We start from the raw sequence: 25,473 nt of genomic DNA, 5'->3' as shown, positions 1-25,473 counted from the left end.
GGCCCACATTTTCCCTAGTCTTCATTCTGTCACTATCATATTTGCAAAAGCGCTTATTGTTCCCTTTAACATCTGAGGCCAGATTCAAGTAAGCTTCAGATTTCCTAACTTCGTCACTGCATTCTTGGACATGTGTATGTCTCACAGGTTACATGTCTCTATTTCCATCCTGTGTTTGCTTTCTTTTTGTGTTCAACTCTGGTTTTGTTGATCCATTCAGGCCTCCTGACATCTGTGCCTGACTTTCTCTTTGTTGGGCTGAATCTCTTTTGAGTTTAGAGGAGATCCTTGGATATTAACCATATTTCTTCAATCTCTCTTCTCTCCTGGACATCCCATGAAATTCTTCTAAGAAAATCCTTCAAAATTTCTATCTTTGCTCTCCTCAAGCCCAGGGTTCTGCATTTTTATTTTTTTTTACCCTTCTTTTTCCTCTAGGTACCCTGAACTCCACCATGTCATAGTCACTATAGCCAAGGCTGCCTTTTACCTTTAATTTCCCCCAAAGCCCCTTGTTAAAGACCTAGCAGAACACCTCTCATTGGATCCTCTGTCAATTGAAGAAGGAATCTACTATTCAAAGCAGTTTAGAAACCTTTTGGATTGCTAATGTCCTGGTGCAGCTCTCTCTCACACTCCATTCACACTTCGTATTTTAGATTTAAATTTTCTATCCATTTAGCAATTCCTTCTGAATTTGCTCAATGTGGATCAGATAAGGAAGTGTAGGAAATGGCAGAAGAGTATGTGACTGTGGAAAGGAATGAGGAAGAAGGGTACATAGCTTTTGCATTATCTGTGAGTAAAACCTTTTGCCAACTGTTTTTGTCAGTGTAGTTTATGCTGAGTCTAAGAATGTCACAAAGCCCTCAAATGCTCTCATTTTTAGTCTTGTTGAGTCCATCAGTTCTAAAGAACCCAAGACAAAATGAGCTGTAAACTGCACTGTATTTCTTACAGAGAAATGAGTTCCATTTATCTATCAATAGTGCTGTTACAATCAGTTTATTTTACTGAAGTCCAGTCAGCAAACTACTCTAAAGTCAAGATGTAATTATTATGCATGTAAGTAAACTATGTCTTGACTTGGAATTTCGGGATTCATTGAAAAATAAAGCATGAAGTGAGTGAATAAAGTCTATATCAGGTTTATTTTAATCATGTTTTAGTTTTCCTTTATTTCCCAAGGCTTTAAAATATTTTGATTACATAATCTGAGATACTCAGAAATGACTCCAGTTTCTGCATGCCTAGGAACCTTCCTATTGTCTCAATTGTCTGAGAAAGCAGTATGTTGTTAACACCAGCACTTCTATGGAGAATGTTAAGCATGCTGGGATGGGCTGGGGAACAAACTGTGAAATGCATGCGTAACAAGCCACCTAATTTGGGCTCTTCAAGTAAAATTGTATTCCTTTAAAGAAATCAATACCCTTCCCTCCAAAGCAAACTGTCAAAACTAAATCCTATTTGACTCCAAATTTCTCCTGAGATTTTAGGAGTTGTAAAAAGTGTCAGCTACTTAGAGAAAGCGATTTAGGGTATTGTTTTAATTAAAGGAAAAATGTGAGAATAGGTCTTCTGTTGGCAATTCTCTGTGTCCTTCTCTTGTAAATACTATCTCTAGGAAGAAGTGTTGATGATTGCTTAGCAGAACTTTATTGCGTTTAACTGAAAATGGAGTGAGAGAATCAGATGGTGAAGGTATTAGCCAACCCTGCATAGCATAAATTACCAGCTTTGTCATACTTACAATGTTCTTTAAAAGCTGTTTTCATTAGAAAGTGATAATATGATAAATGATTTTGCAGTGTGACTAGGAAGACTGGACTTCTGTATTCTGATAAAGACAGCAAGGAAGAATATATACTTGTACTAAATTTCTTGCTTTATTGTGATCTCAGAAAAAAACTGGAATAAATTGGGATCCTTTAAAGGAATTGCATGCATTTCCTTCCTGGATATATGTTTTCATTAGCTACCTTAAAGTAGCAAAGCAATTACACAGAAATGCTATAAATTTGTGCTGGCAAAAGTGTTACATACCTGGGGTGCCTTCATTTTAATCAGATAGTCTGCTTTCTCTTGTCAAGTTCAGTTTAGAATATCTGTTAGTAAAAAATGTTAAGCTGTGTAAAATCACTGCTGTCTAAGGCTCAACGTCTTTTGAGACATCATTTTAGGCATCTGAAAATAACATTCCCATCATAGAAACCTTTAGCATTTTGAGTCCCAGTAAAAATTGTATGAGCCTTTTCCTTTCTATTTCTTAAATATAATTTATATTTTTTAATCTATTTATATAATTTATCTATTTCTTAAATATAATTTATAAAAAAATTATAAATCATAAACTTATAAATGTATATATATAAATGTATAAAAGTATATCTATCTCTGCATTTTGTTTCTGTTTGGTTCTTGTATCTTATTTATCCTTTTCGTGTCTTTCCTGCCTACCTGAAACATACATCCCTCTTTCTCATCCCCCCCTCCACTATCCAAGTCTTGTGAGTCTCAAGTCTGAATTATTTAGAGTAAGGAAGAAGATATCAGGACAGTATAATCTGACAAGATTCAGATTACATCCCCCGACGAATAGGAAATGTGCAGTGACAACTTGTATGAACTACACAAGAAAAAATCTTGTTTAAAGAATGATCCTGAACTGAATACAGTTCAGGCATGCATACCTAGGAAAGGATCTCTGCCATCAATTATCTTCAAGCACCTGTGTGCAAACTACTTTGCATTCTCTGCAGAACAATGGAATCTTTTAATACTGTAGTTAGGTTTGTAGAAAACATTGATTTACTGTCTTTAGAGCTAAAGTCACTTTTGACTAAGAGTAGACTACCAAACCCCAGAGAGACTGTTAATCTGTCATTTGGTAATGGAGCAGCAGACCACTGGTGGGCAAATAGTTAATTGCAAGCAATAAACCCTTTCAGAAATATAGAAGTTCTTCAAGTGAAATTTTTTGTGAGGTCCACTTTGTTTTTTGTGAAATTTTTGTGTATAAGAGATCCTTAATAAGAAAGCTGATTTATGGTTCATAATATGTGATTCGTTTATTTGATGAAAAGAGTAATATAAATTTATGTGATGTAGTAAAAAGGTGGTGTTTCCAGTTGTTTTGACTTATACCACCAGAAGTCTATCAGAAGTTAATAAATTTCACCACCAGTTTATCTTATGTTTGGAATTCAAGTACAACACTTCTTTTCCTCCTACTTTAGTTACTATATTTTAAGTACTCTGGAGTAATGGAGTAATTGATAACTGAGTTATTCTGTAACTTCTGTTTGGCTCCTTCTATGCCAGGACAAAATGCTCTGTGTCCAGAATACTCCTTATTTCTTATCTATTTTTTTTATGAATATTCTTTTTACACTTTCAGCAGACTGCCTGTAGTTTTTCTCATCTCTCTGCAATAGTTCAGTTAAATTAACATCTCAAAGTACCAAGGACTCTAATTATTCTTTACCTAGTTAACAAGTGACGCCCATTTAGATTCAGTGGCTGGTAAAAGTCTGTAAATTGCAGATCCTGTCAGATTGGCCATATTGCAATAATATGATTTGTCTTGTAAAATAGCTTACAGAGTATGAAAGGAGTGACTTGATACCCCTTTGGCTGCTATGTAAAGCACTGTAAAGTCATAAATACTGAAACTACCTACAGGCTGACAAGGAAGAGTAGAGATGGAATGCAAGACCTCAAGTGGAAACACTTTTAATTAAGGCACGAATATTTAATGTTTCATCGTGGAAGAAAATGGAAAGGTGTTCTGAAAGTCCAATGGGAAAGTGAGGTTTTTAAGTAGGTGGATCCAGGAGTTTTCTGCTTCCAGTAACTGAAAATAGAAGTTTCTTCTTCCAAGAACTGAAAACAGAAGAAATTATTCTGTATTCATTAATATGAATGATATTATGCTGCGTGAGTTCTTCAGACCTTTTGTAAACCTCTGATGTTAAAAAAAAAACAACCTGCAGTCAAATGTCAAGAAAGAAAATCTCCAGTCAGATTATGTACTGCTTTTCTAAAGCATTTGGTTATGATTTTCTCTTCAAAAATTACCAATTTTGAAAATTGAGAAGTGGAAATTTTACTAGTCAGTTTGCTTCCAAAATTGGAGCTTGGAGAAAATATTAAATACTTAGAAACCTCCAATGATTTTTAACCAATAAGATTTTATACTGGAAATCTCCCAAATGTAAACAGATGGGGACACTTGTCCAAAAACAAAACTGATTCTATGTTAACTATTTTGTCATAGTTAAAATATTCTAGCTCCTTGAATATTTTTGTGTTGTTTTAGTGCTATAATGGTATTCGGAAATTGTATTCGGAAAAAAGAGATGACATAACATAAAATAACTCCTGGGTAATGTACTAACAATTATTTTGGACATACAGTGTTGATTATATAATGCATCTAACAAGTACTGTTCCAGTATGGAGTTATTACGATCTTGTATTCCTGTCATGTAATAGTATGAATTATATATATGGATGTAGATTTTCAAGCCTTGACATTTTAGGCATATACAACTTTACTTAACCAGTTTGAATGTTAGTTCTTCTGTTCTGTTCCTATGCATAGCCTAGAGACTTTGTAGAAGAGAAACAACAATATATGGTGTCCATACAATTCATGATGGCTATTCTGTTACAAGTAAAAGAAAGAAATGATGAGGTGTCAGCATAAAGTTTAACTCTCCTCTAACCTGGATGCTTTCTCATCAGAACGGCTTCAGTTTTCTTTCACTGGTTTGTGTGAGCTGTGTCACCCTCTCTTCTGCCTTCTTTTAACAGATATAATATTTTAATCTGTTATTTCATACATCTTAAATCATTCTCCAGGAAAAACTGACATTACAGAAAATAGTATTACTTGACATGTATGTGTGGTAAGATATATTAACAGGTAGTAGCTACCAGATTTGGCAGCGAGCCATGGAAAATCGAAGGTGGTGGATATAGTATTCCTTATTTTCTGCAGAACAGAATGATAGATTTTGTTCCTGCAGATTTCTCTTCAACCCACAACTGTATAAAGAACTGCATATTTCTGTAATTCTTCTCTGTACAAAGTTGGTATCATTGCTTTTTTTTATTTTTATTTTTTTAACTTACCTGAATTGCAGAACTGGTACTATGAAACCATATCTCAATTTCCCAGATTCTAACAAGATTTCCCCAAGAAGAGACTCTCATTGTTCCCTTTATGAAACAACAAAACAAAATCAAACTAGAGCAGTTATTTGTGTGGATATTCTGTAATTACAGCAAAATGGAAGCTACAGATTCGAGTGTTATTATGTATGTTGCATAAAAAATGATGTAATTTGATTGTGGAGAGAGGAGGTTGTGCTGCCATACAGAGGTATGTCGACAGACTGAAGAAATAAACTAACAGGAACCACATGAAGTTCATCAGGGAAAACTGCAAACAACCCCAGGCACCAATACACTGTGGGATTAATCCAGCTGTAAAGAAGCTTCACAGAAAAGGACCTGGGATTCCTGATAGATAGCAAGTTGAACATGAGTCAAGAATGTGCATTTTTCCACGAAGAAGACTTACAGTGTTCCTGGCTGCTTTATGCAAAGTGTTACCAGCAGGTCTAAGGAGGTGATCCTTCCCCTCAGCATTGGTAAGGCCACTCCAGAAGTAAGGTGTCCATTTCTTAGTTTCCCAGTACAAAAGAGATGGAGATACTAGAGAGAGTCTAGCACAGATGGGGTTCAAAACAATGATCAAGATCAAGGGACTGAAGCATCTCCTATGAGGAAAGGCTGGGAGTACTGAGACTGTTAAGTCTAGAGAAAACAAGGCTCAGGTGGGATATTCACAGTGTATATAGATCCCTGAAGGGAGGATGCAGAAAGGATGAAGCCAGGATCTTTTCAGGACAAGATGGGCACAACATGGAAAAGTAGAGGCTCCATTTAACATCCAGAGATACTACTTTACTGTTTGTGTGATGGAGTATTGGCACAGATTGCCCAAAGAGGTTGTGGAGTCTCCTTCCTTGGAGACAGATATTCAAATTTGTCTGGACATTGATCTGGGCAGTTATTTCTGCTTAGCAGAGGAGGTTGGACCAGATACATCAAGAGATCCCTTCCAACCTTAACTATTTAGCAATTATGTGATTCTGTGGCTTCTGCAACTTGTCTTAGATAGGTTCTTAAAAAATTAATTATTATGTGAAGGTATGTGTTACAGAAAATATGCACAGCTTTATATTGAATGTATAGCAGATTTACATATTAATTCATATCTGTTTTTTATTTATGTTCTTTCATTTGCTATCATAAAGACAATAACTATTTGCTACAGTCTAGAAGATTTTCTGTTAATCTTACTTGTTCATTCAATGAAAGAATTTCTTCATAAGCTACTGGATGATTCTATAAATGTGTCCATTGTTTATAATCTCTCACCATGAATGAGTAATATAAAACTATTTTAAAACTTGCTCTATAAGACTTTAAGAGGAAGTCTTGTGCAATCTGTCTTCAGGGGGATTTATTCAATGGCTGTACATATTTTCTTGTGGACTACAGTGTATCTTAGAGGATATTGGGTTTTAGAGGTGTAAAATGAACATACTTAGCAAGGCTTATTTTTTCCCCACTAGTAAGGCATTTTATAGGTGAGATAAATAGTAAGCATCACTTTGATTTTTTTTCAGTGCCATACTAAGTATACCTTCAATCTGGGGAGCCAGTATCTTATCCTTTCCCAACAGTTCTATAAACCTTCATTTTATCTGGACCTTTCAAAGGGGGATTATATATCTGCCAGTTGTTGCATTACATCTGATCTCTGCATGATTATACATAAGAGGTTTTTAAAAAGTACAGTTTGGCTATCCACAGTGGCAGAAAATTTATTTTTCTATTTTACATCCTACTTTTTTTTTCTGCTTTTTTGTTCCACAATATCTCAGCAATACAGCAAACTCTAATATTTCAACTCAGAAGGAACGAATTATATGTTGTAAAATGAAGCAGACTGTAGATCACTCAAGCCAGTTGTTGGAGTGGTTCTCCTCTATCCATAACACATTCTGAAACTCATGCCCTGCAATTGTGAAACCATATATTACTGCTGAAGTAGAAGGAAATCCAGGAAAAGAAAGGTTGATTTGTTAGCCTTTTGTTTTCTGGACAAAATATAGTAATAAAGCTTCATTAATAAAACTTCATTAAAAGTCTTCATTTTTACAGGAAATAAAAGTGACAAGAAGTCCAGAAACTACACTTTTTTCCCCCTCCTTATATTGTGATAGATTTGGCACTGAAATTAGTCATCAGTAGGTGCTTTGTAATTCACCTCCACCTACCTCTCACCCATGTTAATTTAATCAACAATCAGACATTACCTAGTCTGAGGATAAGGTTATTACAATTCAAATATGGGTCTAAAAAAAGAGCTGTTACAGTTATAAGGGAGTGAAGGAGAATGGTAGTTCATTACTACATAATGGTATCCTGGCTTGTGTCAGAAATTGTGTAGCCAGCAGGACTTGGAAGATGATTGTCTCTGTTTTTGGTACTGGTGAGGCTGCACTTAGAGTACAGCATTCAGTTTTGGACCCCTTACTACAAGGAAGACACTGGAGCATGTAATGTAATGTTCCTTACTACAAGGAACATGCTGGAGCATGTTCAAATAAGGGCAACGAAGCTGGTGAGCTTTGGGTATGAAGGATATGAAGCACAAGTCTTATGAGGTGATGGAACTGTGAGTGTTTAATTGTTGCTCTCTACAACTACCTGAAAGGAAGTTGTAGTGAAGTAGGGTTTGGCCTCTTCTCCCAGGTGACTAGAAATAGGACAAGAGGTAATGGCCTTAAATTACATGAGACGATGTTCAGGTCAGATATATCTGGAAAATTTCTTCTCAGAAAGAGTGATAAGGCTTTGAAACAGTCTGCCTAGGCAAGTAGGCATCATCCCTGAAGGTCTTCAAGAAATTTGTACACATGACATTTGGGGGCATGGTTTAATGAGCAATGGTGATGATGTGTTAATGGTTGGACAAGATAATACTGGTGGTATTTCCCAACTTAAAGATTCTATGATTCCATGATTCTATGATGATACATTACTCTTATTTGCAACCTTATATTCTTTACCATTTTAGTAACAGAAGTATATCTCATTTTCATGTCCTGAATATTTGTGAATAAAAGAGTAAAAAAAGAGAGTAATTAAGTGAAATACTAAAACTTTTTATTTGTTTTGAGTATTCCATAAAGCATCTTAATTATTCAGTCTTTCCAAAGGAATAAAACATAGTTTAAGTTATTAAAAAGTGACGTTTCCAAGGCATGTTAACTTGAAACATGCCACTGGTGTTTGAAAGAATATTAAAAGAGCAAAAATAAGTACATAGCTTCCTTCTGCTTATTGTGATTCAGAAGGAAAAATTAAAAACACTTCAAGATAAATCTGCCAGTGTAGATGAGAACTTATGTATGGATATTGAAGATCTTAGTTTAGGAAAGACCTACCCAAATTAAGAATATAGTCTATAGTTCTGTTTTCCTCTTATTGCCTGGAGTAGTAGAATAGGTAGAATCTGGTCTGTATGCCCGTTGCCACGGTGATAAATGCTTTTTTATTTATTGTCCAGTGATGCAATACTACAATCAATAGTCACTATTGCAGTACTTGTACAGTAGTTTCTAAAATGTATTAACTGCATCTGTGATGGAAAGAATCCTGGTAACTCCCCAGGTATTCTGGGAAATACATATCAGTTATGAATATGACTAAAAGACATATATTATCAATAGAATTAGTTGCTCAACAACTAAACATTAATTACAGAATGTCTGAGGTTGTAAATTACTTCTGGAAGTCATCTGGTCCAATTGCCCTGTTTAAACAGACAGCTACAGGAGGTTACTCGGGACTGAAAAGAAAATGATAACATATATCCCATATATCATACAATTACTTAGATGCTAGTGCACATAGAAAGTGCAGAATCTATCTATTTGAGGGAAATTCAGCCGAAATTTTGCTTGACATTGATATACATTCTTTTCTTCCTTATCTCTCCCTCCTCTCTCCCTCTCCTTCCTCTCTTCCTACCCTGGCATTTATGTACATATGGAGGTGCTAAACTGACCTTTTTAGAATTAGGTGTATATACAATTTTTTTCATCTCTAGTCTTTCTTTCATTTATGACTTAATCTGTTTTTAAGTAATTTCACTCCCTTCAGTATAGATAGCTCGTGTATGTGCGGGAGAAGTAGACAAAAAAAGACATTGCTAGTCACATTCTATTCCCTCCTTTAACTTTCTTCATTGTGACAAATTAAACAAATCTTCCCAGGAAATCTCTTTTGCATATTTAATAACACTAAGCTTTCTTATTTTGTCTGTGTACGCAAATTCATACTTGAAAAGAAAAAAGAACAAAAAAAACATTTGTCACACAATCACCTTTCTTTCTAATTTTGAAACACCGAAGTTACTTTCCTTGTAACATTTTATGCTGTATAAGGTCACTATCCAGTCTACTATTGTTCTTGGTACTAGTGTGAAGATATGAGAGTTAATATATTACTCCATCACAAAAAGGACAAAAAAAAAAAAAAAAAAGGCCATGTTGGAGTGCATTCAACAATGGCATCTCAGACCTAGTTGTCAGAAAAGATTTCAGCTTTGCTCTCTGGAGAAATAAATCATGTACTTGGATTTCTGAGCAACATACTTCTTTTATGGGCAGAAAGGTATGCATCCAGTAAGGAAGCATGTCTTGTCATTTGCTCTCTGCTGCCTAAGACAGAAACTCTCAGAATAGATTGGTGCTTTCTCAACTTTCTTAACTTTCTGAACATATAGAAGGTGTAAGGATTGTAACATTAGATTCCCTGACTACATCTTTCACAGACATCATCTTCCTTGCTCATTTCCTTACCATCTTCTTTATGATTGGATGATTATAACTTAGTAATACTAAACAAGGCACTCTATCATTAAGTGGAACTCCATTAAGGGATTTGTATATGGAGAAATAGATGAGTGAGAAGTGATTTCACTGGCAGTCTCTTACTTTTTCTTTCTACTTACTTTTTCTCTATTTCCTCACAAAGCTTTGAAATCCCAAATCTGCAGGGCAGAAATCCCAAATTCTGCAGCCCTGTAAGTATCCTAGGAAAATATTCTATCTCTTATGTTTTGGGCATATTTTATTTATCATTCTTGATACCTTATTCCAATAGGGAGTGTTTTCTCTTAAAACTAATTCACACTTGTTAGTTAAAATAATTCATCTATAAACACTGAGATTTACCAAGAAGTGTTTTCCTACATTAGGACTTGGAGCACTTTTCATAGCTATTCCCCCTAGATCTTAGGCTTTCATTATATCTCTCCTAGTAAGCAGCAACCAGTAACAAATCCTTGCCATTGCCTACAAGAAGTGCTGGGTATTAGCAGAAAGTCTCTATGCTAGAAGGAAACTTTCCGTTTCAACTGCTAGTATTAAACTATTTCACAGAATCACAGAATTACAGGAGTTGGAAGGGACCTCAAGAGATAATCAAGTTCAACACCCTGATAAAGTAGGTACCTACCCTAGAATAGGTTGGAGAGGTTGATGTCCAGGTGAGTCTTGAGAAACACCACTACCTCTCTGAGCAATGTGTTCTTGTGCTGTATCACATTTACTTAAAGAAGTTCTGCATGTTTGTAAGGAACTTCCTTACAAACAGGAACTTCCTGTTTTAGGCCACTGCTCTTTGTCCTATCACTACACACCAATAAGATGAACCTGGCCTCATCCAAGTCTCTCACCTCCCTTTAAATATTTATAAACTTCTATCATATCCCCCCCTCAGCTTTCTTTTCCCCAGGTTGAACAACCAAGATTGCTCAGCCTTTCCTCATAAGGGAGGTGCTCCAGGACCTTTGTCATCTTTGTGGCTCTCTGTTGGACTCCTTCGAGGAGATCTCTTGTCTTTTTTGTACTGGGGAGCCCAGACGTGGACACAGTCCACCAGATGAGGCCTCACCAGGGCAGAATAGAGGTGGAGGATCACATCCCTCAACCCGCAGGCCATGCTCTTTTTAATGCACCCCAGGATACAATCGGCCTTCTTGGCCACCAGAACACCCTGCTGGCTGATGGACAACCTACTGTCTATCTTTTATTTTCCTTGTACAATAGACATGAATCAAGGAAAGCGACTTATTTTGTGGTGTGTTCAGGCTTTGGTAATTTTTTGTGTGATTTATCTTAACACCATAACTGTTTCCATATATTAGTAGTAATCCACTTCTTTGAAGTTCTTATCTGTATGAGCAAAAGCCAGAACATTCTCAAATGGAGACTTGTTTTAATTAATTTATCATGTTAAAATGAAGGTGATAAGAAGACATTTTTGTAAAATTCATTGCATGAATGAGTCAACTCAGCATTTCATGGCATTTATTTCATATTACTGGAAAAGAATTTGGTATTTGAAAAATAGTACCAGAAAAATTGCATTCACTATCTGCCAGTGAAGATAATTTTAAAGTTGGAGGAATTTCAATATATGCCTTTAATATAAAGTAAGTTTCTTTGCCCCAAAATACTTTTTAAATTTGTTCATAAAATCAGCTGGAATTTTAGACCTGAAGCAATGATTTGAGTCAAAACAACCCTACTGGTCAGGAAATTTTTAATGATTTTACTCACAACAATTTCTGACTCTTTCCATTATTTTATATAGACAGCTATGTTTCTTTATATTAAGTATGGAATATTATGTACTGTGAGAGAATCCTTACATGCAAAAGTAACAGTAAACCTGAAATGAGCTCAGTCTGTGAGGAGCATTATCTTGTACAAGAAGGTTGTCTTTTAAACTTAATTCTAATGCCTTTACAGAGGAAATGAAGTAGTTTTCTGCTAATTTGCTGTCCTGTTTTATATCCTCTGTTATACTTCAAGGTTTTTCTAATGTGCACTCTGCTCTCATTTTGAAATATTTTTGACTGTTCCCATTTATCTTCTAGTACTGTTCAGTTCCGTAAGGGCCAAGTGCTACCACACTTGCACTGCAGAGGGACTGTTCCTTCAAAAAAGAATTATCTGGCATAATTATGATAATCTGTACCTGACTGCTTAAACCTCATTAGGTTTTAACTGCTTATAGAGATAATAGTTGCTTACTCACACACTTCTTTGAATTTGACTTGGGGCTATCTTGTTATGTTATGACCTGTCAGCTGGGAACCTTGACCTGTATGTTGGTTGCACTTTTAATTGCTAATGTATTTTGTTAATTGTTCACCTACAGAGAACAGTGACCCAAACTTTCCTATTTAATGAGCTCATTAAAATGCTGTACACTTTTAAAATGGTAATCATTGCATGTGTGACAAATAAATAAACCTTTCATGAGCTGGAAAAAACTAAGCTCAGACCAGTTTATCTAAACAAGTTAAATATGAAGGACTCTGTGTCTTGCTTACAGATCAATAATGAATACTATTAATATGTATGTTCAAGTACTATATTTTAAGACAGCGAAGTGCTTGTCCCCCTCTATTCCACCTTTGTGAAGCCCCAGCTGGAGTACTGTGTCCAATTCTGGCAGCCCCAACTAAGGAAAGATGTGGAGCTTTTGTAAAGAGTCCAGGAGGGGGCCTTGAAGACGATCCAAAGGCGGGAGCACCTTCATTGCGGACTTCCAATTTTTAAAAAGAGTTTATAAGCATAAGGGAAGTCAACTTTTTACACAGGTTGATAGGGAAAGGATAAGGGAGAATGTTTTTTTAAACAAAAGGGAGATTTAGGTAAGATGTCAGGGGGAAGATTTTTACTGAGAGAGTGGCAAGGAGCTGGAACAGGTTGCCCAGAGTGGTTGTGGATGCCCTGTTCCTGACGGTGTCTATGGTCTGGTTGGATGGGGCCCTGCAGCATCTAATCTAGTACTTTATCTAGTGGCTGGCTTCCCTGCCTGTGACAAAGGGATTGGAACTTGAGGTCCCTTCCAACCTAAGCCATTCTACAATTCTATGATTCTAAGAAGACAGTACCCAAGGACCAATATGAAAAAAAACCCTCATACTACTTGTTACATTGTATATAAATATAAAAGATTTGCTCCAAGTTTCTTCATAGATAGAATATCTCTGATTTTTTATATTTTGCTAGATTTGGTAAAAGCATGTGATTGATTAATACTATAATATGAGTTTTGACTAAATAATTAGTAAAAGCTATTTCTTTAGATGTTTTCTATTACCTGTAAGTAAACAATTCAAAAATGACTAAATCAATTCATATGACTACATTTGTTGACGTATCCACAGAACAGAATCTGGAAAACTATAAAAAATGCTATCAGTCATCTGACCAGGAAATAAATACTGAGTGTGCTCAGTAGATAAAGCTTAAAAAAGCAAATACAAGCTATAATAATCAGCTTCAGCCATGTGGAGTCTGCTCAGACATTTCCTGGACAGATGAGGAAAGCAGTTCTTTGTGCTTTGTGCTTATTAGTGTTTTGAGTCCTTTGAAATGAACCCCTTTTAGAACACAATGAATGATTTTTTTTCTTGATTTAGATCTAAATGGATAGACATATTACTAGGTGGTTGAAGAAAAGACAAGATAAAGAATGAGACTATAAGGAGATTATTTGTAGATGTGATTAACTTTCACTTTTTCCATGTCTTATGCAGGTTTTTGTTTATTCATTTTAATCAGCACTGAACAAGGAAGTTAGTATCCAACTGAAGATTTCTGATGTCATTTCCATAAGCATAATCTACTGTAGATCTCATTATTGAACTAGAATAATTGTGTAATCTTAAGAAAATGAAAATAAATACTAAAATACTAAGGTAAATTTCATTCAGGCAATGGTAATAAGAATTTCTGTGTGAAGTTGTGAACAAGAAGAGGGGCATGTGTGAGTATGAACTGTACGCAAGGACAACTGTGAGTCACCAAGGGGATGGTGAATTCAGGGTGTAGCTGAACTATAGATTATACCTGTGATTTGAAATTATTAATGCTGTTAGACTTGCTGCTATGGTAACTGATGCAGAATATAGTCTGTATTTCTGATGACTCTTGAACTCAGATTGAAATAGACAGAGGGCTCAACTGGAGACTGAAAATAAACAGCTTACTTTAACAGTACAAAGACAAGCAACAGAAGGAGAATAGGTTTCTTTCTGTGGATACATAACAAGAAATTAAGGATTTAAGAATTAAGGTTTAAAGAACTGTTAAAGCAAATTGAAATAATTTTCACACTGGCAAATGGATATAAAATTGCTTTGAATATTCTGAAAGAAATTGGAATAAAATCTCTAAGAGGTGAGATGTATTTTCACAAGGGTTTAACTGGAGCAAAAATCTCTGAAATGAGGATTGTCAAGTGTGGTGTTGTGATAATGGAGGGTTTGGATACATGATCAAATAGTTCTTCCAGTTCTTATGATCATAGTTGAAATTCCTAGATCCTCTGTGCAGGCTGCATAAGCAAGAAAGCTGGCAGGGAGATACTATGGATAGTATATCTATAAAGAAAAGTACAGAATCACTGAAAGTTGCAGCCTTTTGCTCTTACTTTAGGTCAGTGACAAGGCTTCTAAGAAGTTACAAAGAATTAAGTCTTGGATCTCAAATTAGAGGCATGTGTGACTTGATAGAATATGATTATTTGATCTTTCTATGTGAAAATAAAAACTCAAAACTGAAAAATAGACTAATAACATATTAGCAGTGTGTACTTAACCCACTAGCAAAAATGTAGATGGTATACACCAAACTGCCTGTAGTGGTAGAAGGAACTAAGAGATGTTTGCAGATTGATGCAAACTATGGAAACCACAAGGCTGAAATTATACTACTTATAATTTAAATTACTTTTTGGTTCCTTTGGTTTTATTTGAAGATGTATTAAAGCAAACAGATAGAAGAATAACAAACATTTCAGCATTTAATTAATAGCTGTTAATTTTTATGAATGACCTGCTGCACATTGTTTACATACAGTAGCTTTTGTGATTGACTGTGATGCTGATACTATCAGAATTTTTCTCAGTATTTACAAGGTCTTGACTTTAGACTAACAAAGTTAATTTAAATGTCATTAATCACTTGAGGAAAAATTGTTGTGGAAATAATTGCACCCATTGACATACATGGATGCTTGCTGAATGTTTATGGAGACTGAATAGTGGAAACTAGAAGAATGAGGCAGTTAGTGGTTACTTTTCAGTAGTGGCAACAATGATGTGATAAGCAACCCACATTCTGGATAGTCATGCAGATTTTTATGACCACGGCATACAGATTGTTGTTAACCATGGCAAAAATACATAGCTAATGATGATGACTATGCTGAAAAATATGAATTTGTAGCTGAAAATTTTCTCTATCAAATAGTATTATTCTGCTCTTTCAATGTTTTATAGTTTCCATGGAAATAAATTATAGGCACTACTTTTGGTGCAACCTATGTAATTAAAACTTCCAGTTCTTCTAATTACTTTACCTTGGGTACATCACTCTATGGGATTATTTCTGGATCTCTCCAAGGCTATTAACATGCTTAGTGTATGTTAGGGATATAACCTCTAAATAGTGAAAGTTAAAATAAAATATAGGGAATTAATTTTGAATTAATATTTACAAAGTCCTGTAGATGCAATAGCTACATTACACAATCTTTATTAAATATAAGTTATGCACATAAATTGAAAAGAAAATTACTGTAAGTGAAAATACGAACTCAAAATTCCAGTTGCATCCCAGTCTGAAGTTATTTCATTTAATTGCATCAGTTGTGGAATTTTCCTTTTACATATTTCTAGGCTTATAGACACTGTGAATCTGCTAATCATACTAAATACTATCTGCCTGCAGAGATAGCTAAGTTGTCATTATAAAACAAATTTGGTCTAATGATAAGATCATAGATCATAGATAAGGTCATACAAATGAAGAAAAGAAAAAAAAAAAAAAAAGAGGGGCAGTGACCTTTCCTTTTTTGTATTTGCCTTTGCTGGATTTCTTTTTCATGTAATAACTTTTCTCTCCACAGCCTGCATTCCTAAATTAACAAAGTAGAATAATTTATTGCTAATAATACTCAAATGTTGTACAGATTATCAGCTGATCAGTGTTAAAGGGAACACAGAATGATTTGAGTGGTGTGGTAGCTGATTCATGGGAACATACAGCTTCTAGGAGAAGAAGGCAGTGTTATAAGCAAAATAAAGTAGACTTTTCAGCACTCACTGGAAGAAACTAGTTCTTCATTGTAAAATTAAGAATTCTACAGAACATGAATTTTTAGCTGAAAGATATGTTATTTTCTCACTGTCTTGTTGAGATGTCTTGACAGTATTATTTTAAAGTTTTAACTTCTTTTAGTTATAGCTTATCTATTAACATAGGAGTAGAAAAAAACAGACTATATTTAGAAACATTAGCTCAGTGCCATTCATTTTCAGGGATGAGGATATAATCCCTACTCCATGAGGTTATAAATTAGTTGATAATTCACTAACTGGAAATTCAAGTAATTAAGAATAACTAGTAGTAAAGACTTTTCAAAAGTTAAATGCTACAGTTTTTACACATGATATATTGTTTTTTCTTTTTTAAACTAAGGCAAAATTTTAGGAATTTTATTATAAAGGGGGAAAACTGTGAAAACCATGTTATTTGTTTCTGTGGAGTATTATGTAGCTATTGATTACATGACTCAGAAGATAAAGTGAACTAGCATAGGTTAGCCAGCTTGTTTGCTTTTATGTGTGATTGCTGTTTTTTTAATCCCATTGTCAAGCTATGTTCTAAAATGGCTTAGTTTTCAAATCTTGTCTACAAACACTTAGGATAGCATACATTCATGCTTATCATTGTAGGAATGCTGATGTAGGTAGGCTTCTGTCATTTTTCCCAAAATTCTCTTTTGATCAGTGCATGGATGTTATACAACTGTACGAATCTTTTTCTGCTACTACTATTGTGATCTATGCTTCTTATGCTATGTGTGTCGATGCAGCCAGGAGAAAGACACAGTTCAAAAATTGGAGCCTCAAATTACTTCAAAAGTTAACTTGTAAATATTTGACTAAAGCAAATACTTAACGGGGAGACTGAGGATGAGTTAGCCTGGTCTAAGACCTTTGCATAGTCATGGGAAAGATTATTCTTCTATACTTAAGAAAGCTGGAATGTTTAATGACTGAAATTCTTGCTAGGGATATCTTGAGGTAATGGCCCCAAAGTGATCTCCCATTTTGTCAGCTCCATTTTGTTCCTGTTGCAGGCTACATTTTCATATAATATTTTTCAGAAATTTTAAAAATAGTTGTCTCAAAATTAATTACTCAGAATCACAGAATTGTAGGGGTTGGAAAGGACCTCTAGTGATCATCTGGTCCAACCCCCCTACCAAAACAGACTACCTAGGCCAGGTTGCAGAGATAGGCATCCAAGCAGGTCTTGAATGTCTCCAGAGAAGGAGACTCCACAACCTCTCTGGGCAACCGGTTCCAGTGCTCCGTCACCCTTACTCTGAAGAAGTTCCCATGCACATCGGTGTGGAACTTCCTATACAGCAGCTTGTGACTGTTTCCCCTTGTTCTTTTGCCACACACTGCTGAGAACAGTCCAGCCTTGTCCCTTTGCCTCCTGATCCCTAGATAAACATGGATCAAATCCCCCGAGTCTTTTTTTTTCTTTGGCTTACTTATCTTTGCATCCTTCAACATATCTGCTAGAGATTTTTTAAAGACAAATACTGGGATCCCAGATGCATAGTTATAGATAGAGAGCTAAACCACAAAGGAATATATTTCAAGAATATTACCATTTCTTTTCAATCTTGTACTTAACTCTTCTGCAAATAACACCATCTTTCCCTAACCAGATCTTTCATAGAGAAGAAAGTCCAATAGAAGAAATAAATGTAGAATGCTGGTTTCATATATGAAATATGAATTAAAAATTCTTTCTGGATAAAATCTGAAAATCAACTTGTTTAGTTTATTTTACAAGGAGATGGGTTTTGGGTTCTGACACAGTCTGTATGCTATGCATAGCATGCATGGTTTGGGGGTTCAAATAACACTGAAAGCTGGAAGTTTGTTTCAAAATGACCAGCTAGAAACTGATGGTGGAAATTGTTTCTTCTTTCCAGTTCTCATACATTGTTTTCCTTTTTTTGTTGCAGTTTTCCACTTGTCCCACAAAGTCACTCGGGTGGTTCCAGAGAGTGCTCTACTGATTGTTCTTGGTGTCTTCCTTGGTGGCATTGTATGGGCAGCAGATCACATTGCCTCTTTTACCCTTACACCAGATGTATTTTTCTTCTATCTGCTGCCCCCCATTGTTCTGGATGCTGGATATTTTATGCCAAATAGATTATTCTTTGGAAATCTTGGTTCCATCCTTTTGTATGCTGTCATCGGGACCGTATGGAATGCAGCCACAACTGGTTTATCTCTCTATGGTGTCTATCAGACAGGAGTAATGGGTAAGTTTGATCTGTTAAGGTACAATTGTAAAAGTTAGTGGATGCCAGCTGTTAGAGTAGGGTAATACTTTGCAACTTAGCAGCGCTTTTCAGCAGAAAAATCGAATTTTAACTGGAACAACTTGTAATAATATTTACCAAATTTTAGAATAATTTGAAAACTCATCTCTGAATTAAGATCAAAAGGAACTTCTATCTGTTTCTCTCATATTTCCATGCTTTAAATGTCTGTGTACACTCTCAGGATCAATCTCAGGATGCATCCTTGTCATCTGGCCAAAAATACATCCTGAAGTGTTTGTTTCTTTCTACTGTGGTAGAAAACTTTAAAGTTAATACTGAAAGGAACTGTCTTTCTTCCACCAGGTCTAATATTAAGGAAGAAATGTTTGTTGAGAGGGTGTGTATTCATGATATGTGTATTTTGTATTCTGAGGTTAACAATTTTGAGTAGACTTACAGAATCAAGTAGCACATGTAAAATGGACTTTGTCTTAACTTTACTATGATATACAAGGGCATGGAGATGCTAGAAGAGTCATGGAACAACAATTATTTTTCTCTTTAAATAGGTGTGACATGCACATAAGCTGTGTATTGCCACCTAAACAGCAATAATTAGCATTAATTGTGCTTTGCAAATAGGAATCCTTTTTATTTTTTTGGAATCTGTGCTGAAGCTCAAGTGCCCTTCTGTGCACTTTGCCCATCTGTTCTTTGCAACCCATGCTGAGTCCTAGACTGAGTGAGTGGCCCTGAGATGTCAAGGTGTTAGTTGTATTGTAGAATAGGCTCAACTACCAGTTAAGAATCTGCTCTCTAATGAAGCTAGTGCAAAATACACTCAGGGTAATTTACCAGTGACTTCTTTTTCAATCCAGCCATAAGAATGCCTCAAATATTAAAGTTTGCAGATGTTTCAGATAAAAATATTTTGTCATGAAGTACAAAGATAATAGCAGATTATTATAGAAGATTGTAGAATTTTACTTCTCTTTCCAGTCTCTAATGCTACTCCCACCACCCAGCACAGGGAGTAGGAGAATTTGGAGCTGGCTTCTTTGAGCATACCATTAAGATACCTATTACACTCATTTTAAGGGAAAACTGTAGCTGAATTTCTTGCCTTTATATGAAAATCCTTGTATGGAAGAACTAGACTACATATTTGTTCATAGTGAAATTCATCTTTCTGTGGTTACCGTAGATATTTGTAACATGTATGATAGAGATACCTTACATTTTAGATACTTAACTGACTTTGAGATAAATCATGTTTTGTAAGTAACAAGAAGTTACAAAGATGACTGCAGACACTACAATTAACTATGTGTAGGTAAGATGTTCTTTCAGCCTATAGGCACACTGGCAGTCTCATACTTATTGTTAAATACAGGCTTTGGTGATCAGAATTGTTAACAATGGGAGATGGAAAAGGCTTTTAATGTAAATATAGTATCTATACGTATTGTAAAGATAAACATCAACATTAAACAAACAGTATAGTATTAAATAATGGCGTAATTTTCCACACAGTGTTGCTTAATACTGCAACAGATTGGACAAGAATTTCTGTCTTTTAATATCCAAACTGTTTTAGTTTTGGTAGTTTCATGAAACAATTTAAAAAATACTGTCAACCTAATTTTTAACAACCTCTTTTGGAAAATAGAATGAATGATAATTACTAATTAAAAAAAAAGGATAATATCAAGAAGAGAAAAGCACTGAACTCTGTATGACATGTGAAATAGAAAACTCAAGTGTTTTCTAGAAAATGTATCTCCTTTCTCTCCTCCAAATCCTTCAACAATTCTGGATTAATTGTATAAGCTGTATTTGATTGCTGCATATTTTGTTTCGTTGTTATGCAATTATGTTTTGCTTCATCACTATGCAGATCTTTCAGTGACAGAACCAAAACTCTACTAGAACAAATATTAATATTAGTTCTAGTACTAGAACTAGTTCTAATACTGACTCTGAACTTGAAGTTAAATAGAGAATCATCCTCCACCACAGGCCACAGCTCTCTAAACTAAATGTGGAAGATGTTCACCAAGGCAGACTATTAAATGACATGCCTCACAAATTTAAATGCTTAGAAAGAGCATTATTGGTAATTATCACAACCTGTTTTAGCAGCAGGACAGACTATAACCTACTAATGCTCTAATTTCAGCCACAGAATAGACCCAAGAAGCCTGTCCCTAATTTAAACTATGTCATTCTCTGTCAAAACTAAATAGGACTTCAAATTATCTACATGACGCATACTACTAATCCACTACATTCACTGTCTTGACCTCCAAGATGTCAGCAAGATCTGAACACCAGACTTTGTGAAAAGCCGTGATGTTTTTACTTGTTTGCAGCAGAGGAGTGCTAAATTACTTTTATGTAGAGATCATAGTACCCTCTTTTTGAGCTTCTGAAACTTATTTTTGATTCTACACTACTCATTCTGTAATTGGAATGAATGATGTTTAAGATGATTAATATGTAGGAATCTGTACTACTAGTGAGTAAGATGTACAGAAAAAAAATTCACTTTTACCATGGAATCAGCCTGTAATTGTTTACTGCACACTGGTCATCAATATGAAAGTGGTTAATCCAAGTTGAATTACATAATTTCCTACATAAATAAAAATTTTAGAATCTCTTGGTTTGCATTCACCCTTCTTACAGGTACTATAATTTACAGAATTGAAAGAGACAAGGTGATAATAACAAAGAAATCTTTCCTCAGAGGTGAAATAATTTCAGCACCTTACCTATTAATCAACAGCCATATGGGATAGGAAGAAGAATCTAAAGAATCTTCTGGCTGACTTCACTTAACTGTTTACAATCTGCTGTAAAACCAAAACTAGCAATAGTACTATAGCACTGTGTAATTGTGGTTGCACTTAACACTTGTAGATATTTTTTTTCCCCTGTACAAGTCATTGTGGCACTATGTTGAGTACAAGTGGGAATCTTTAACTGGGCCCAGCAAACCTACCTTGCTTAAGTGTTACTGCTGGCAGTTAGTGTTTCCAGACTACAGTGAGCAGGGGGAAGCAATGATCTTGTATCACTTGGAAATGTGTATTTGTCTAACTAAAAGTTTGGTCTAGCAACCCCATGCCTCTTGGCATTAAGTTGTAGGAATTATAGATGTGTCCTAACCTTTCCATAAATATTTGCTCTGTAGCTTTGCAACTCTTCAGAGAATGTACCAATGATTATAAATGGTAACATATAAAAAAAGATAAGAAATCTCAGTGAGCCAAGTTATTTTATAAGCTTATTGTACCCTGATATCTGATAATTATTGTCTTTGAGCTTGTCTTTCTTTAAGCATGGCAGAGATTGACATCATTAGATGGAATCATTACTTAGATTTAAGTTCAAGGTTGTTCTCAAAAATTTTGGCGCAGTCTGCATCTCACTGACTTGACCTTCCTCTCACATGAAAAATGGAAAGATTCAGTCCTCATTCACTGTCCCATATGTCCAAAAGTGGACAAATCTTTTCTTTTTTTTTAAGTGGAGTTATATTTATATTTTTTGCCAGTTATGAGTTTTAGTTTCCAGGGCCTTACCAAGGCCTCTAAGAGAATATGTTTTTCATTGGCTTTTATTGTGTACCACAGAGTATTGTCTACTCCTGTCTGTGGCTTCCTATGTAAGCGTCTTTCTCTTGAGTAAATATGTCTATGTACTTTTTAACAAATGTTTGGAATCTAGTTTCTCTCTCAGTTACTTTTTAAACTCTAAACATTCTGGATTTGAAAAAGTGTTCTTGCTAAGGGAGTGTCCATGTTGCAACAAAAGTGCAACACTGATTTTTGCTAGGGCTACTGACTGTTTATTTTCTGACTCATTCCTTTAAATAACTTATTCAGATCATTTTCTTCTTCACTTATATAAATCATGCCTGATACAACTGTCTATTTTTTTGTCATGGACCTCTGCACTGTGTTCTCATGAATGAATTCTGAACATATTCCTTCTTTGTTCTTCCTCATATAATCTTTCTTCCCTCTTGATGAACCTTGTTTCCTCTTCCATCCACTAATGAATACAGAGGGATTTTTCCTGTTCTCAACTCTTGCAAAAAATCTGTTCCCCAGATAAAAAGGACTGGGATCCCACTCTTGATTGCATGAAGAAGGTAAATTCTGCAAGATCTTTAGGAAATTATGCAAAGCCATCTTTGTAGCTTTTCTTTTCTGTTCCTTTTGAAGTGATAGTGCATGCCTCATTCTGTTTGCACATATTTCTGTTTCCATAGGTGAACAAAATAAACTTAATAAATAATACAAGATAAGAACTGATAAAATATATATTGTATTCCTTTGTCACCAGAATCCTGTACTTCTAAAACCTTTGAAACCATCGACAAAAATCAATCAATCAACAACAACAAAGAACAAAAACAACAAACAAACAACAACTACTACAAAACATTTCAAAATTCTCATGGACTACAACACAAACACATTGAAGTTGCATATTTTAGTCATTCATCTATCTATGTAGCCCATCTGCAACTTAATACTGGCCTCATGGAAAATAAGTTGGGAACAACTGGCTCAGCTACAGCTATCAATATATGTCTACTTGTACAAGGAGGCCAGAAATGCTATGTAACTGCACAGAGTGTGGTTAAGCCCCACTATTGTCTTCCTTAGTGAACAAGAGATAAATTTGGCCTGAAGTGGCATGAAGTATTTTGGAACATTTACTTCAGGGGTACTGGTACTTCAGACATCTTCTCAGGTCTCAACTATCCTGAGACATTTTACTTAAGATAAATGCTAACTACAATGGCAGTTTATATATGGAAACAGTTATCTCAGATGCCTTGCCATAAGAGTAAGACTGTACTGTTTCCAGAGTCTGAGTTAGATGGAACGATTTTGGATCTAATAAATCTCATAGGGCACAAGGTGACATCATGGGGAACATATTAAATAGTTTCTGTGCTATACTTTTCAGTTAATTCTTAGAATCCCTATTTTCAAGGATTTTGCTCTATCTATGACATAAGTCTGGCCTTACTACAGAAAATGCAAAGATGAATCTGCTTATAGTTTGTATACTTTGTTTTTGAAGGCCACCTGGACAGTGGATTGCTGGACTTCCTCCTGTTTGGCAGCCTGATTGCTGCTGTGGATCCTGTAGCTGTACTGGCAGTATTTGAAGAAGTCCATGTCAATGAAGTTCTATTCATCATTGTTTTTGGTGAATCACTTCTGAATGATGCTGTAACCGTGGTAAGTAAATTATATATCCCAAAGTCAGTCTAACTTAATTGGTATTTGTTTGTGGTTTTTTGTTCTGTTTAGTTTTCTGAATTGCATTTTCCTCATTAAAAAATACTTTCTTTTGGGGGTATTTCCATTAAAAAATTATAAATAAACTTTTGATTAACTCCTCGTTGGACACCACTGGCTTTCAAAAGGAAACAAGTTTTTTGTATTGTGTAATGAATAAAAACACTCTACAAGAAAACTTGATTGCTTGTTGAAAAGAATTCAGAAGAGAGCAGTAAGCAAAACCAAGAAAAAGCACAGCTTATGAAAAAGTTTAAAACAATTAAGGTTATCTACCTTGAATAACAAACAGTGGAGGATAAAAGAAAGTTGCTGCGGTGACCAGCTTCAAGGCAGGTAAGACTGCACTGGGCAAGGGATCTAAAGCAAAGAAGGCCAACCAAAAAGCTCTTTTTAAGGCTTTTTTGAAGCCAACAAAGCGCTATGCCCATGCCAAGGCTAGCAGCTTGTGGGCAGGCTGCTGAGCTAGCAAGTGGATCTGGCACTGCCCTCTTTATCTCTTGACCTTGACCTTTGACTGCACAAGGTGCATGCAGTTGGATTAGCAGGTGGTGAAGCTCAGGGAGGAGGTGGAGACATTGAGAGCTGTCAGGGAGTGTGAGCAGGAGGTTGACTGCTAGAGTGCCCCGTTTGGGGAGGGGTGCCAAGGAGATAGTCTCAAAAAAGTGGTGGACCCTCTGCTCAATCACAGTCCAACGGATCTGACGTGTAAGGAGAGTTGGAAAAAAGTCCCAGCTCACTGTCAAGGTTGCATCCCCTGCCTGCCTACCCCACTTCACCAGGTCCTCTGAAGCAATAGGTTTGAGGAGCTGGAAACTGATGAGGAGGTGAGTGGGGAGGTGAGGGAGGGTCTGCCTAAGAGGGGGACTAGGGCGAGGCCATCGCTCCCATGCCTTGAGACTGCCTCTGCCAGGAGAGACAGAAGGGTAATTGTGGTAGACAGTTCCCTTCTCAGAGGAGCGAAGGGCCCCATATGCAGACCTGACCTGTAGCTGTTTCCCTGGGGCCTGGGTCAGGGGCGTCACCAAAAAACTCCAAGTTCTGGATCAACCCTCTGATTATTATCTGTTATTGATAGTTCAGCCAGGCAGTGATTAAATTGGTCAGGAAAGCCTGCAAACCATCAAGAGGGTTTCAGGGGTTTAAGGAGGTTGATTGAGGGAGTGGGAGCACAAATTGTGTTTTTCTCTCTGCCTTCTGGGGTGGTGAGGAGTAGTCTAGGAAAACTCAGGCTCTGAATAAGTGGCTGAAAGGCAGATGCCGTCACAGGAACTTTGGGTTCTTTGATCGTGGAGTGGTTTACTCAGAACCTGGCCTGATGGCTGCAGACAGGTCTTGCCTGTCTCCAAGTGGAAAGCTTATCCTAGGACAGGAGCTTTAAACTAGGTATGAAGGGGGAAGGGGAGAAAATGTCCCTTGCTAGGGTGGAGAGAGTAGTTCAGAGTTGTCATCTAGATCTGATGGGGGAAGAGGGTGGAGGTCAGCAGGATAGAGAAGGGCTTGGGGATGTTGTTGTTGCAGGAGATTGCAGGGAAATACCTCTGGATTGTCTCTAGCATGGTCTCAGGCACTGGTTCTTGTGGGGGACTTCAGTTATCCAAGTATTTGTTGGGAAAGC

General features: G+C 35.9%; 1 protein-coding gene across 1 annotated transcript in view; it reads left to right on the top strand.

Moving 5' to 3' along the window:
• Nucleotides 1-25,473, top strand: part of SLC9A3 (solute carrier family 9 member A3) — a 52,832-nt gene that overhangs the window by 5,131 nt on the left and 22,228 nt on the right. The window contains exons 2-3 of the mRNA XM_065753019.1: nucleotides 18,226-18,528; nucleotides 23,635-23,795. Of these exons, the coding sequence (XP_065609091.1) occupies nucleotides 18,226-18,528; nucleotides 23,635-23,795 (464 nt within the window). The remainder of the gene's footprint in view (nucleotides 1-18,225; nucleotides 18,529-23,634; nucleotides 23,796-25,473) is intronic.

Source organism: Cyrtonyx montezumae, unplaced genomic scaffold (assembly GCF_038088225.1).
Source record: "Cyrtonyx montezumae isolate F1298 unplaced genomic scaffold, pur_monq_1.0 scaffold_8, whole genome shotgun sequence".
In the NCBI taxonomy this organism is placed as follows: Eukaryota; Metazoa; Chordata; class Aves; order Galliformes; family Odontophoridae; genus Cyrtonyx; species Cyrtonyx montezumae.
Note: the sequence above shows the minus strand (reverse complement) of the source record. Positions and strands in the feature narration are given on the sequence as shown.